The sequence below is a fragment of the Epinephelus lanceolatus genome, chromosome 19 (assembly GCF_041903045.1).
Source record: "Epinephelus lanceolatus isolate andai-2023 chromosome 19, ASM4190304v1, whole genome shotgun sequence".
NCBI classification, from domain to species: Eukaryota; Metazoa; Chordata; class Actinopteri; order Perciformes; family Serranidae; genus Epinephelus; species Epinephelus lanceolatus.
The window spans coordinates 17,901,551-17,918,257 of NC_135752.1; the positions used below are offsets into that span (position 1 = coordinate 17,901,551).

Below are 16,707 nucleotides of genomic sequence, written 5' to 3' on the forward strand. Positions count from 1 at the left end.
GAGCAACTGACATAATATAAAGACCGAGAAAGTCCATGTTGAGCTGAACTGGTCAAACAAAACCGGACTTTCAGCCAGGAGACCACAGTTTGTGTCCCGTGTGAAACCAAAATTCGATGTTATTTTGACATATTTTAACGCAATTTACTTACAGTCGTCGCTTATATATGTGCGTACATATTTTTGTCACTTTACATATTAAACATATTTATTTTAACCCAAAGGGTAATCTTTTTAAAGCCTAAGTTTTGTTGCCTAAACCTAATCATGCATCAATCACATATTACAATGTGTTTCAGCTGTATATCACACAGATACACAAAACGGTGCCCTGTGCGTCACTCTCAGACGCCAAGGGGCATTAAAAAGCATCTTTATCTGACAATGTCCAAATGAGAACAGGGTGTGTCAAATTAAACTACGGGAATTTTCTAGTACATCACATAGAATCTATATATAGAGATTTGTAAAAATAAACGTCTTAATCAAGTTTCCTGCACCTTTAAGGCAAGAGACTGTGAAAGTTGTGCACGTGTTTGACTGCATGTCTTTGGTTGTGAAGTGTGTGTAATATACAGTATGTAGGCCTCATGTTCACCAGTGTTCCATGTGTTCCATTTCCCTTTTTCTCTGCCTCACCTCTGGCCCGTGGGGTTGTAGATCTCATTGCTCTGGCAACCACTTATCGTGATGGGGTCGAAGGACTGGAAGGAGCGCAGGCCTACTCCGGAGATGGCCACGAGCCGAGAGGCAAACATGACCAGGATAGCTTTGGTGTGGTAGAAGGCCACTGACAGGTCATGGCTCACTGGGATCACCAAAGGGTTGGTGCGGCAGCTGAGACGCCACTCACCTGTGGAAAGGACATTGGAGATGAAGAAGTGACAAAGAGAAAAGTACATTGAGATTGAGGTTGAGGAAGCAAGGGACAAAAGCAGAGATCAGAAGGAATCAGAGTGGCAGATTTATCTTAAAAGTGAATAAGGAGAGAAGAAAAGGCTGGAAGAGGGGGCTAAATAGCAAGCTGGTGTTGAAAGAGTGATACAGTGATCTAATGAAGATATTTGCATAAGCTGAAAAGACGGATGAGAGTGACATGCTCTTAAAGGGGCTTTGCTGTATATGATATCTGCTCAACTAAAACAAGTCCCAGTTAGTTACAGTAGGTAAAGCTCCTCTGAGCCCAGCTTCCCACTTAGTCACGTTTAGCCATCCGACAGTGGAGGTGAATCAAGTGGGTTAAAGTTTAAAAGTACAGAAGACAGTTCTCACCCAGACTATGGATGCCCTCTTTGGTGTCCACTAGCTGAACAGTGATGTTACACTGAGTCTGGTCAAGGTAGCCAGTCCCATCTGCAGCCAGATGTATGATCACTGCTGCTGCCACCATGGGATGAGAAAAGTGGGCCTGAATGAAAGAAAACATGACACATAAAGTCAATTAAAATGTTGATAACTTAAATCGAATGTATCCTGACTTTCAATGTCTTTCTCTTAGTTGTTTCTAATTTTAATCATGTTTCATACATCATATATGCTGTCAAATTGGTGCGTAATTCTCCTGCATTGCGCACTCTTAGCCACATTAATGATGCCATGCTGTTATCATAACCAGGAGACAACATCTGGGGCTCAAAAATGCCCAAGTGCCAAAAACTGCCATTCCTCAAATGGCCACTTGAGGCTGGCTCCAAAAGTGAATCCATCCCCATAGACCCCAGTGTTAAAATGCTTTACAGCATGTTCAGAGCCTGATACCAAAAAACAGTTTTAGTCTTTATAGCTAATTTTAACATTAATGACAACTGTATAGGGTGATTTTTTATATAACTTACCTGTTTAGAAAGCTAAAAGTTATGTATAATTAAGGGCGGGCCACCCTCTTGTCTAAATATGGTCACTTCGGGTCACTTCTGACTCCAAAAATCCAAGATGACAATGGCCAAAATGCAAACTCATAGCTTCAAAACAGTCCCCAAACCAATTGATGATGTCAAGGTGGCTTTGTCCATTATTTTCATACAGTCTATAGCTATAACACACTGCACGGTACTGCAGTAAAGAATGGAATGGACTGAGGATAGGAAACTCGTCAACACAAGGTGGAGTGGCATATGCTATCTTGCCCTTGTCCATTATCTTTTGGGCACCACCCTCTAAAGTTGCATATCCACATGAGGTTAATGAGCCTATTATCTTCAAGTGACAAAACATGACACCAAAGTCTTTTCAGATAGGTCTCACCTTGAGCCAGTAGTTAGGATATCCCCAGGTTGTCTTATGGGCCTCACGGCAGGGGAACCATGCATACTGGGACACTCCATCTGATAGGTCAAACACCTTGGACTGACATGTCTGGGGAAACAGGAGAGGGAAAAAATGGTCATTATCGTTTTGTAGGCCGAAACATTTTTTTTTTATGTGATACACATCAAGAAGAAATAAATGTAAGATAAAGTTGAGGAACAGATTTATTTCAACTAGACACAATATTTCTTTTAAAAAGCACTCCAGCCAGTTACCGTCCCTGAAAAGCTTGCTCCTTCTTTCAACGTCATCAAAACGCATCAAAGCTAAAGAAAAAGTAAAGAGTTGTTGGTTCAAGAGATGACATGCTAAAATAAAATTAAAAATGTGCATTTGCCAAATAGCTAACTTTTACACATACTTTAAAAAACCACAAGCTTTAGTTATGTTACTGTACTGCCGGTAAATGCTGTGACCCCTGTTTTTCCACAGCTGTCAGCTGTTTGTCTGCTGTCTGGCCTGACGTGCAACTGACGTGGATTCTGTGCAGGACTGTTTGTTTGTGTCTTGTCAACAAACCCGGCAACCTGTCATGTGCCGCATGCCCCATGTCCCTCTCTTCTTCTTGTCTTTGATTCCCCTTCTTACCAGTCTCTGCATGTTTTTGTGTGCTTACCTTGAGCTGGCTTTTTATACCCTGTCATGCCACACCTGCCCACTAGAAGCCCTCAGAGAGTTTTCCTGATTCCATGCAGCACCTCAATCAGTCACATGTGTAACACAGCTGTTGTGCATTTTCTCAGAATTTAACATCTTTGTTGAGATAAGGATCAGCAACATTTTACTGAGATACTGTTCCTTGAAAGCAGCCTGTGTATTGGTAAAAAAAATAAGTAAGATGCAAAGTTGGTGTTGTAACAGATTTGAAAATCTGAATTTTCAACCTGACAAATTTATATTTATTAATATTGCTTGAACATACTATACTCTGTCAATCGATGTGATAAATGGCAGTCTGACATGCTTAATAAAGACACTTGTGTATTCACAGAGGCTGCTGAATATGGCAATCAGTTCAAATACCAGTGCACTCAATATGACCAGACATCTGTCCTACCACAGAGGAAAGCAGGAGTTGTGAGTTATGGTGATGACACTGAATGGCAGCTCAACCTCACACTTTACCACTCTGTGTGCCTATTAGAGACAGTGATAATGGTTGGGCAGAGCTTTAAGGGCCCTGACAGACCAATCTGACTGTCAGCCGTTGGTCAGTGTTGAGCTTTCGGTGAGCGTCTGTAGCCCTAGTTTTTGCGACATGTCCTGCATTGTTGGCTATAGTTGGCCCTTGTGTGCTATTTTTGGCTGATTCCACATGTTGAATTGGCGTTGGAAACTGTGGAGTCCATTGGTGAGTGAAATCTTTTTGATTTGGCATTTAAACTGTGTGTGAAGACACATGGGAAAAAGGAAAGCAAACAAATGGCTAAAGTCAAAAGGAAATGAGATCAAAACAAACTGGGCTGCAGTCTTTGCAGTATGTTTAGGACCTATTCTTTGGCCGAGGTGAAGTGAGGCGACACAACCGTTGGCATGTCATGGCTAGTTCTTTGATGGAGTCTTGGCCTTAAAAGGATAAGGACTGCAAGCGAATTCAAAGCTCCTCTAGTAGTCAGTCATTGTATTTTCTACGATGACTAAGTCACCTCGTTACTGTGGCTTTGTTGACATACAGAAGACCAAAGGACCCCCTCTAGGATTTGTGGCCCACACGTTATCACCTCATTAGCTCCGTTAGGATGATGTTTGGCAAAGTAGCGTGAGAAAAACAGACAGGATGGAGAAAACACAAATGTGATGACGCGAACAGTGATTTTTAATAAAAGTAAGGAAATGCAGCAGAACACATCGGTAAAAGACTGTTGAGCAATAGATAACACACACAAAGGGGAGAGAGGGCACATACTCAAGGACGGTGAGTTTCGCCGCCGCCCTGAGCTAGTGAAATGAGACACCAGTAACATGAGAGTTTTGCTAGAGAGGCTACTGTAAGATCCTGCCACCGTGGAAAACTGGCCAGACCAGCTATCTGTCTATATATCTGTCCCCTGGATCTGTTGACGTGACCTTTCTGTTCAGAGCTGAAGCGGCAGAAATGAGAAATGCAGGTGACAAACACCTGAGATCAGTCGCCATGAAACTTTGTCCCAGCTTGAGTGCAGCTGCGTTGATCTTCATTTTGTATTCAGCAAAATACAAAGTAATGTACTAAATGTTGATTAAATATGGTAACTTCATTGAAGGGTTATTGTGATAGAGTCCAACGTCGTTTCCCAGCCCAATTTTGACTTTGCTCTGGGGCTTGGCTTAACTGAGCAATATGGTTTAAGGAGATCGTAGGCTGCTAATGAACTGGAGTCAAGAGGAGCTGCTTCACATTTCTACTCTTTTTCTGACAGGCAAAATAAAAAAAACCTTCCACGTGCCAACTGTGACTTATTCATGTGAACACAGGTGGTACGAGCTACACCTTCCTCCACACACACACAACCCCCCCCCCCGGTGTGTTTTTCTAACTACCCACTGTTCGAGACAGACAAACACTGCTTGGCATGCCAAAGCCCCTGCACTCAAGCAAACAACCCCCGTAAAGCGTCACACCAGTAGGAGGCAATTCACAAGTCTCCCATGGCTCATTACACTTCCTCTAACCACATCCCCATGTGATGGCAAGAGTCAAAGCACTCTAAATAGATTTGTCATTGATTTAATTTAGTCATTAAAAGAGGGGGTAAGGGTGGTGATGGTGATACACTTTTACACCCATCTAGCACTCAGCCAAGCAAGGCTTGATTTTATCCATTCATTCATCAATACACACTTATCATTTCCAGCGTCACAAAGGTCTGAGCCAACACACATTAGGTGAGAGGCTGGGCATACCATGGACACGCAGCCAGGACTGACGCATAGAGACAATTATTCTTACTCACTTTTACACCTACGGGCAAATTAGAGTCGTCAGTTAACCTAATCTGTATGCTTGGACTGGGGGAGGAAACTGGAGAACCTGGCGGAAACCCACACAAGCACTGCTCTGTCTTGAAAACAGATCTTCATGTAGACAGTTAAAGTCCATTTTGATACGTGTTGGGTTTTTCTTTTCTGAAATAAATATGGCTAGCCTTTGCAGCCACATATATCACTTCTGGCTATATGTGAGCTGACACACAATCTTAGCTGTCAACATTAATCTACAGGCTCAGGTCCATGATCCCAAACATCAATCCTTTGTATCAATGTTAAACCTAGCAAATGTTTTTTTATTGGAACTTCAGCAGTGCTCTGTCTCCTGTATGCATCAGTTACTAAAGTTTGCTTTTCCATAGAAAATTCCAATCCAACTTTCTTCAAGAACACCAGAGTGCAATCAAAGGTTCAACCTTTGAGCACACCGCTAACTTTTGGACTTTGTAATCAGGTTAATTCACCTCCCTTCATGTTCAAACAAACACACTTTTCAAAGGCTTTTTTTCCCCCTTTGCTATTTCTGTTGCTGTTGTTTAGAGGGCTTACGCTACAATGAGTCATGGTTAATTGAACAAAACGTTTTCTTTGAAAAGAAGTGTTTAATAAGCAACCTATCAGTAAATGCTTTCATAAGCACAAAAATAATAACCACAGCGATAGAAATGATAAACCTGACAAACAACACTACTTTGCACAAAATAAGATAAGATAAACCCTTATTGATCCCCAGGGGGGAAATTGGGCTGTTACAGCTGCACAGAGAACGCAAGAAAGTAAAAGAATAAATAATAAAAGGTATGAAAAAAACTGAACTAAAATTAAAAAAGAATAAAATGAAAAGATGGTAAAACTATACAGGAACATATAGAGACAAAAACCACAAGGTAAAGTGACAGTGATAGTGAAAAATAGCAGCAGAGTCAGCAAGTCTATGTTAACAGTGTACACCAGACTGGTGATATGATCAGATAATGGCACTTAGTGTCTGTATTGACATAGAGATGTTATATAAATATAGTATAGAGCATGATGCAAAAATCTGAATTTAGAACACAATATAGTGTAATATGACAAATTATGATGGTATAGGATAAGAGATATAGTGTTATGTGACAGCTGTTGGGTGGTAACACCACAAACAAGTATAAAATGTATTTTTTTTTTAAGGAGCAAGTAAATGCAATGTTTCTTTTTAAACTTTACCTCCACTTTTTATTTGAGTATATTTTTTAGCCAGTTATTCCACTACATTTGCTATGTATACTTTTGTTACAACTAGTCTGCTGTAAATGTGGGCCTTGACGGAAGGGGGGAGAGCATGCGAGGAGCACCTCCATTGCAGATGCCTGCAAGAAAAAGAAGCACCATCTGTCTTTTGACCACAACCTGATCATGACGGAGCAAAACCCAGAACAACGGCAGCTTCTAGTGACAATCCCTGGCCACACTTTTTATACCAAAATCTAAAAAATGGCAAATGTTCTGATGAAGAGCTTGCTGTGAGATATTTTAAACTCCTCTTCTAACCTCCACAATGAATTGAAGTAAGCTGCATATTCTGTGGGTGAAAATGTTATTAGCTAACTAATGTTCATTCATTCATTTTCCGTAACTGCTTATCCTGTTGGGGGTCGCGGCAGGGCTGGAGCCAGTCCCAGCTGACATTGTAGAAAAGGCAGGGTACACCCTGGACAGGTCGCCAGACTATCACAGAGCTGACACATAGACAGACAACTATTCACACTCACATTCACACCTATGGACAATTTAGAATCACCAATTGACCTAACCTTGCATATGTTTGGACTGTGGGAGGAAGCCGGAGTACCCTGAGGAAACCCACGCTAACACAGGGAGAACATGCAAGCTCGGTACAGGAGGGCTCTCTCACCCTGCTGTGAGGTGACAATGTTAACCACTGCACCACTAACCACTGCTAATTTTTCACGTGTAGCTTTAATCTTTGATAAAATGATAATACCGTAAACTTATCATGGTCTGTTGGACTTTTAAATCGGTGTGCTTTAGGACACAGTTAACCTAATGTCATGCTAACTTAAACGTTAACGTTACTTTCATAACTTAATCATTGCCACCACCTGAGTAATTTGAGTAATTGTACTTTTACTTGAGTATAGATTTTCAGCACTCTACTCACCACTGCTAATATAACCCTAGGAGCAGGACTGAACAGAGTATCAAATAAAACAGTATAAAAAAGTACAGTATGGATATAATACAGTATGATAGAGTATGTGTAATATAGTAAGTGTTTTATAATTTCACTTAACCTGACATTATTGTGCACTGGAAACCTAAAACCTAATTTAGGATTTAATAGCTTTAAATTACAAATCATTTTCATCAAGTTTAGCACAGAGAGTTTAATCTTAATTATTTGTGTTGAAAGGAAATGTCCTAAAATCATGCCAAACATCCAGCCAGTTCTTTCAACTCACAAGTAGCTAGTTCGTCACAGTTGAAAACAAAATTGAGACTGCTGGAGATCAGTGATACAAACTGACAGTAAAAGTCACGTGCATTGATTAATACACTGAGGAGAGAGGGATGGAAGCCCAGAAATATTTATAGCACTCACTTTATCACAGGTTCAATATCAAAACCTGATAATTCTACATGTAATTTGCAAGTTCGCAGCATATGGCTATCATTATCAATATACAAAAGCTACTTCAACCAGCTTAGTGACTAAGGCAGCGGATATACGCTGTTAGCCAAACATCTGCACAAAACATCCCTGCATCATCATCGTAGCATAAACTTATTCTGGTATAGAGAATGTAACTGTTATTGATAAACACAAGTCAGCTTCTCTTTATGTCTTTGGCGTGCTTTTTTTCCGGCCCCTTTTTATAATCTGGCTCAGAAACAGTATGATTTTATAAATGAACTTTTACGGCTAATACATCAGCTGAATCCAATGAGAGCAAATAAAACACAGATGTGATTTCCTCTATCGCAGACATACTGCAAGCTTGATCAATCAGCCCGCCCTTTAATATTAGGAATATTAAATCACTGGAAAACAGTTGGAGGAAAAAGTAATTGGTGTCAAAGACATTATTTACTGTATCTTTGTAAGATGTGGGATTCAGAGCGCACGGACATTTACTGTAACAAGAAAGGCAACACAAAGGTTTGCATGTGCATGTGTCTAGACGTATGTGATATAACACCAGTATAATCATCATAATAGACCTTCTCTATGTATTTCCAATGGATTAAAAAAAAGCACTGACTTACTTTTTGGCCACCCCCAGCAGGGAAGTGAGGCTGAGGTCATAAACAGGGCAAACCCTCAAAAGAAAAGGTTCACGTTAAATTGCCACCCATTCAGGCTCTGAGTTTGAATGCATCATACAGGAAAAAGAAAAACACTAAATGCAAATTAAGTAAAGAAATAGCACATATGCATCTAAACTAAGGCCTGTTTTCGTTTGCCCTCCTTCAATCTGTTATGCCTATAAAATATACCACCTGCCAGCAGATCTTCAAATGGATTTCTTGATTACAACTACAATATCTCAGCAGGTACTGTTGACAAAAGACAGTCAAAAGAAGTCTCTCAGTTGGAAAAAGTAAGAGAAGAATATGGCAAATCTGTTGTTTGTGGGGTAAAAAATGGATGACTAAAACTGTTGCAAGTGACAGGAAAAACTAATGCTGTAATACACATAATGTGTAATACCTGTTTTGAAAGGATTTGCCTCTAAGTGGAAGTTGTTACTCTTGCGCAGAGAGGCAAATAGGCGGCCTATTTAGTGAAATAACAAAATGAAATTATTACTTTTGATAGCCTCTCATGCCCCCACTCATTCTAAACACGTCTCTCTTGTTCTAATTCATAACAAGGACATAACAGTCACTCGTCCAGGTACATAACTCAAACACACACACCAAACACACGCACACTCACACACAATCATACACAGTTACACACATGGTCTTAATTTGTACCAGCTGGCTAGTCAGACTGGCAGACAACAGCCAATCCCTGGTCTGTAGACACAAACTGGTGTTTGTAAATCACCACTTCAGATAAAAGGAGGGCTAAGTGTCTCGAGCCAAAGGGGAAACCGGATAAAGGTAAGGAGAAAGAGAGAGCGCAACTATCAGCCTCATTAGCCTGAAAAATATGCCTGTACTGTAAAAACGTTCATTAAGAGTATAAAGAAAACCATAAACTTGAAGAGGGGGAATTAGAGAGTGGCGCTGTTAGTAAAGACAGAGTAATGACAATAATAATGGCTCTAATAGCATAATGTACCCCAACCACGGCCTCCCCCTTGTGATGGAGATTTAGTGCCAGGGTGAGGTTAGATCACCTCTGCGGAGGGATGCCTGCACATAGCGCATATCCATGTACAAACACATACGCGGATTCAAAAACAAACATACACACGTGCTACACACTCCTTGGCTCCAATACTGATGTTGAAGCCTCCAGATTGTCAAAATGTCTTATCTTGGATTGAAATCAATAAACCTCGCAGACACACACACACAAACATGGGCCATATGTTCGCAGAAGACTATTGAGGCCCTCAGCCATTTAGGAGGCCCCGCAAAGGTCCTCCCTGTCTCCTGCAAACACTAGAGGAGCCCAGGAGCTTGAGAGAGATCTTCGCTCAGCTCAGGACCTTGCTGTATTTACATTGTATTGAACAAGGGACATCACAAAGAAGAGAGAGGTGAGTTTTCACATCGGCATGCTCGCTTATTATAAAGCCCTGCCACACCTAATAGGGTCTATGATTAAACTAGTTACTGTAATACATTAACTAGGAAACATTTCTGTGTCAATGTCATGACAAATCACTAACGGTATGAACATGAATTCAGTCTGACCATTTGTACATCAGTGAGTCAACCCGTATTATGCTGAATTCAAACTCTGGAATCTTTGTTTTTCGTGCGCGTCTCCATGGTGACAGAGAATCAAAAAACAGCCATTTATAAAGTGTCACACAACCCGTGCTGTATAATCTAAGTCTCATGGTCATGTACCTTTTTTGTTTAGAAGATTAGTTCAGTATCAGCGACGTCAAACAAACTACCATCGAGGCAGTGGTAGGCCAGCAGCTCCTGTGTTCAGCAAGGTAAAAGTACTCTATCTAGCAATGGAGTCTGGCTTTTAAGACAGCATGGATAAGTTTCACTTTTAGCTCTGTTCCCGGTCGGAAAGTGCTGTCTGCTTGGGAAGTACTGAGAATACAACTGGACAAATGAGACTTGGATTATACTGCACGAGTTGTGTGAGAGTTTGTCAACAAATGTTTTGAAATAAGCTTTAGAAGTGTTTAGGTGTTGCAGCAGTTTGATGAAAATTAGTTTTGTTCCCATCTGTACTTATTTGTATTCAATATGAAGCTCAAAAATGATGTCAGTATGAGCTTTGGTTATGTACTGTTGAGTTGTGTTGTGATTACGAGAAGTATCTTCACACAGACAGACATGAAGACGCCATCATGACAACATAATGTCTTACATACTATGTACCATGTGGAAGTATGCAACAACATGGGTAGATACTATCAGTGGATTGGCATGTATGAGCATTTCTGTCGTTAAGACTGTTATCTGTGTCAACCAACTTTGCCACAATCCCCTTTGTTTACATCATTTTACAAGTCCCCATAGCCCAAAATGACTCCAACCCCATCATCTTAATTGGATAGTTCATATTTTTAAGTAGGGCTGTATAAGGTACTTATCCATAGTCCGTGTATTACAATAGACGACAGTTGGCACACCCCCAGTCTGGAGAAACAAGCAGGAGTACTGCCACAGAAGCTAATCAATTTATTGCTATGGATGGGTGCTGCAGCAAAATGTATTTCAGTCACCTAAAAAAATCAGTGTATAAGTGTACACTATAAAATATTTTCACAACTTTACCTTTTAGTTGAACAGCCCTTTCTAATGGAGAACTGAAACTCCTCTATCCATCTATGTCCTCTTCAAAGCCACCAGACTCTGTTGACAAAAACAGTAATTTTACCTCACAAAACACAGGAGTTGCTGGTCTGTTGTTGCCTCGACTGGATGATTTGTATGTGTTATTGTGCGACTTTGGTGACTCCAAACTAACCTTCTCAAACACCAGAGTCGTACAATAACACAAACAAACTAACCAATCAAAGCAGAAGCAGACCAGCAACTCCAGTGTTCTGCAAGGTAAAATTACTGTTTTTGTCAAAGGAGTTTGGTGGCTTTGAAGAGAGCATGGGTAACTGTCAAAAAGACTATCTGTCGGCAAGTTAAAGCAGTGCAAATATTCTAAATATAGTGTTCACTTAAATTGGTATTGGTATCTTTAAAGGTGTGCCTTTTTAAAGTGGCTTAAATACGTCTTGCTGCTTCTCCAAAATAGGAGCGTGCAGACAGCCATGACTATGGATACGTACCTTACACCTAATTATCCGAACTATCCCTTTAAGTCTATATATTACTTTTTCCTTCATTTAGTCACTTACTTAAGCTGTAAACATAATCACTACAGCAACTAAGCCATTCGTTCATTTTGCGTGATCCGTCCAATCACTCCTGGTGTGCCAGGAGTCTACCTGCTGAGCATTTCAGAGTTTATTGTTTGTTTTAGATCCTGTTGTATGCCTCTGTAAGGTCAGGTAGTGGCCTAGTTTGTTTTATTTTTTCTGGGGAGGTGGAAATTTTGGACACATGCAAATTAAGAAAACAATTTCCCAAGAGAATATTTATCCTGTCACCACACCTCCTAAAACATGTTTATTTCCATCTAAAGGTATTTCTCTTTCCTTTTTTCCATTCCTCCCTCTCTCTTTGTTAAAGGCATATACTGTATACGAATTTGAAGCCTGAGCATGGGAAGCAGGAGTGAGCATCTGTGAGGCATTTGTGGAGAGAAAGAGCAACAGAGAGAAACTAGTATGAGTTTCCAAGCACCATCCCATGGTTTACTGGAATGCTGGTGAGCGCCTGGTGTGTGAGGTAATGTCCTGTCACCCAGCCCCACCCATACCCACTGAAGCTCACCGTCTCATTGGTCCAGGGCTAATGATGGGACACTTCCATGGCCTACTGAGAATGGGCTGTAAAAGTTGGTGAGTGGGTGCAATTATGCAGTTTACCTATCCCACTCTCATCAGGGTAGACATGTGTAGTGACTGGGTGGTAGGGAACCCGGACCACAAACTAATGTATAGGGATTGGTGAGCGTACAATGCCAGCAAGTTGAAAACAGATGGGTCTGCGGAGAATATAAATGTCCCTCAGTCAGTGGCCCCCTATGCTCCATAAAACAGGGCCAAAACCCTGCATATTAACAGCTTGAAAATGTTATGGGGGGTCATCAGTGCCATGAAAAAATACACCAGTCACAATGAGGTTTCCACATGGCAGAACCACAATAATAATTGAAACGGGAGAAGTAAAAGGGAAAAAGGAACGCCATCCCAGAGGTTTCTTTTTAATGTTACCACACGCTTATGTCACTGGCACTGTGCCTGACGAGAGCTGTGTGGTTTGGGGGAATGTTGGTGAGGGAGACAGTGCCAGAGAAGCTGGCCTTCCTGTGCTGCTGAAAGCAACAGCTCGGCTACTGTATGAGCTTTTGTTTTTGTGGGCATGTACGTGTGTGTGTTTCAGCTTGTGCAACGGTACGTACAACTTTTGCCCGTGTGTTTGTTTGGATGTATATGTAAAGTGTGTGTAAATGTGTATGTACAATCTGCAGTAGCCCATATGCAGTATGCATGCATCCCCGAAGCTGAATTTCAAGTTATTTATTTCTGAAATGCAAAGCAGAAGCAGTCACTGAAAATCTCAGGGTTTCCTCAAACAATGCTAATTGAGTTTCTCTAAACAAAAAATCACGAGTAAAAATGAAATGCAAGTTCAAGTATGGGTTAAATATAACATCAATAAACAATGAAATAAAGTGATATGAGTAGGAATGGGCAATATAGAAAATCAAACATCATGATATCTTGACTAAATACCTCGATATCGATATTGCGATGATATTGACTATTGGTTCTTTCGCACAGTATTTACACAATGACATTTTTGATAGATAATCACAAGTAATATAGTTATAATGACTAAGTGGGTAAAGGCAAATAATAGAACAGCTAAAGTCTTGTATGTTCAGAAAACTACATTATTTGGCTGTAATAGAGTCTTTAAAACCAGGAAAAGACAACAATTGCAATATTACAAGATCCAAAATCTTCATATCATGATATTGATATAAAATCAACATATTGCCCAGCCCTAAATATCAGTAATATAAACATGTGGTAGACAGTTATACCATGGCTGAATCCAAATATCTCCCCTTTGGACTTGTGGTCTGAGCCCTTGCAGACTTAAGCTGTATGTACAGTGATGAGTTCACCGTCATCATGTAAAGTCTGCGACGGCAGAGTCCGCAAGCCGCTAATAGACAGCCCTTGAGACTGTTTTTACTCGTTACCATGGAAACATTTGGGCAACAATTACAACGTTGTAACTGCCATCTTCTCACCTGTCCCTGTCAATAACAAGATATAAATCCCGTGTACAGGGTTGTTTTGTGAGGGAACAAAACACATTTCTGTATAACATACAGACTGCAGACATTCAAATACAGATATGTTTGTAAATAAGGACTGGGTTATGATTAAATAAATCTGGTAGGCCTATTGGTTAGATCAGAAGATCTTTAGTTGTTTTTCGGCCACTTTTCTAGCCATTATGTCTGGCAGGGTAGGCAGCAATAATACAATGTATTTTGATTCCCCTCTACAGCCTGTATTTCTACATATTTCTGTATCATGATGTTGAATATTATTTCTGGCCTACACGATTCAAGTGTTGTTTTAATAGGCTATAGTAACTGTTTAAACACGCATAAGTATTATTTTTTTAGTTGTCTATTGAAAAAAAAAAAACTACCACATGACGTCCATATTGCAATGAATTGTGGGCAATTAAATCAGTGGAGTCTGCTGAAGTCTGCATCCCAAGCCGACTCTCTGGAAGTCTGCAGAAAGTCTGCTTTAGGCCCCTTGTGGACTGGAGGAATTGTGGAATTGGACAGCACTCCCAGACTTCCCAGGAACGTGCCCGTAAAGTCAGCGAGTCTGCAAGTGCGGTGCAGTCTGGAGATTTGGATTCAGCCCATTTGTCTGCCCTTACAATGTACTCCTTCAGTTTACAGCTGTATATTTGTCAACCTGCGTATCTGAAAAGCAATGAGTCGCCTAACATGTAAAGATAGATAGCACATTAAAATTGTTGTGGTCCTCAAAATGTAAACTGCACTTCTTCAGGCACATTAGATAATTAGTATATAATAAACCAAGGAATATCAATATGTGATTCCTTAACTCTCCAAATGGACCGTTTTCAACTAGAATATATATTAAACAGCATAAATGAATTCCTGAAATTCAGTTATGGCTTTTATTTTTAATGCCACCCCAAGGTTTTCAGTGGCCCCATCTTGCCACCCCTTGGAAAAATTTCCGAGGTTGCCAGCCGGATGCAGCCAGTCAGGATACTGCCAGTGATGCACCTGTAGAGTGCACCACTGAGTGTGTGTGTTTGCACACTGCTTGCTATTTGGGACCTGGTGCAAAACTGGGCCAGTTATTGTTTCCGTGTTTTTAACGGCCATAATAGAAATAATACAGTGTGTCTCTTCCCCCTCTCCTTACCCTCTGAAGCATTACTCACCTAAAGATAAACGTGCTTATTTAATTCAGACCTTATGCACATATGTTTGTTTTACATGTGAAGATGGGTGAACTTCATATATAGGCAATTTCTTGCAGCGTGAGAGGACTAAAATGTTATCCCTTCTGTTGCTTATGTATAATTAAGGGGAGTGTTCTCCAGGGGTGCCCAGGGGTTGCGTCAGAGATTGCCTGGGCAGCAGCCCTCTCTGGAGAAATCACCTGGCTTCCTGTTTGATCTTAAACTTCGAATGCACATGCACACTCCCCACTTACACAAACTCATCTACACACATGTACGTGAAGGCGAGCAGCCTTGCGCATGTACATGGGAACATACACACACACAAGTTAGTTGCTAGGGCCAGTTCTCCAATCCAATCCCCCTAGAGCAAGTTGAGCTGGCTCACCATATTCCATGGTGTGGTAGTGGGGGAACATTATGTTCTGCTCCACAAAGACAGCAGTAGTACATTTCAGTCCCCTACGGACCTGCCCTATAATCCTGCATGGAGACGACACTGTGAGTGTGTGTTTGCCTGTGTTTCTCTGTCTGACTACGTACCTGTGTGTGAGCTCGATCAGAAAGGAAAAGAGGATCTTTTAAATAAGCTGATGCCACCTTACTACATTAACACGTAGCCCTGTATTAGAGATCTTTAACATTTTGTAATGGGTCTGACACTGTAAGAGGTAACAGAAAGGTTAAAAAAAACTAAACCTGGCAAGAATGTAACACTGGCAGTTAGGGATTTTTTGTGATCACTAATGGGTCTCAACTTTATTAACTTCATACATTCTCTGGTGTCCATATGGGGTTTTGATTGGATCAAACTGCTCATTTGAGGACATTTTAATGTGGCTGATAAGAGTGGTTTTGGACCACTTTCTACTTTCACAATAATTTTATTCAATGATGTATTTTCTTTTGAATGCAGTAAGACTGTCGGTCAAACTAATTTCCAGATTGTTTTACCTCCTATTACAACCACTAACCCCATCTGTTCATCCATCTGCCATTTGTGTTTCTGACTCATTACATTATTTCATATGTCATTTCAGCCATAATGTATCTTTATATAGAATTTTCCCACGTCCTCTCACTTCTGCAGCTTTTACAGCATCTGCCTGCTGTTGGCTCTTTTGTCATTTTTCTCAATGTGCATGTTGTGCTTTTACTTTTTTGTTTTACACACATTGCCATATCGTTACGTAACTGTTTTTGTAGCACAAAAACATTACTATAGCACTGCCACAGTGTACATAACTCTACAAGTTAGTGCTGGGATTCACACTATCTGACCCAAACATGCATGTTTGTCATTCTTACAAATAACTTTACACATTTACATTCTGAAAACATAGACAGCAGACCACTAAACTCTTGTGTACAAAAGGGCAGTATGTATTTATGGTCCTATGCACCATTCATTCTTATGTTGCTGAACCCTCCCTCAGCGGTGGTTTCAATGTGGGCGCATTCACCCATCCTTCTCCTTGGCTTTGCTTTGGTGCGTGAAGATTCAGAAGTTAAGAAAAAAAAGTTTAGCTCTCATGCACAAATGCTTTATGATGAGATTAACATTCACCGTGACATTTAATGGATAAAAGGATGTATTCCTGTATCGCTCTCAATCTATGTTTGTATGCTTTACGGTAGAAATATATTTCTGCGGATACCCCTTGAACACATACACACACACACACACAC

At 40.6% G+C, this 16,707-nt stretch overlaps 1 protein-coding gene across 2 annotated transcripts in view; it reads right to left on the reverse strand.

Moving 5' to 3' along the window:
• Window positions 1–16,707, reverse strand: part of pappaa (pregnancy-associated plasma protein A, pappalysin 1a) — a 117,164-nt gene that overhangs the window by 45,555 nt on the left and 54,902 nt on the right. For both annotated transcript variants that reach the window (XM_033646882.2, XM_033646881.2), the window contains exons 11-13: window positions 2,245–2,355; window positions 1,273–1,408; window positions 640–853 (exon numbers count right to left, since the gene is read on the reverse strand). In XM_033646882.2, coding sequence (XP_033502773.2) covers window positions 640–853; window positions 1,273–1,408; window positions 2,245–2,355 — 461 coding nt within the window. The remainder of the gene's footprint in view (window positions 1–639; window positions 854–1,272; window positions 1,409–2,244; window positions 2,356–16,707) is intronic.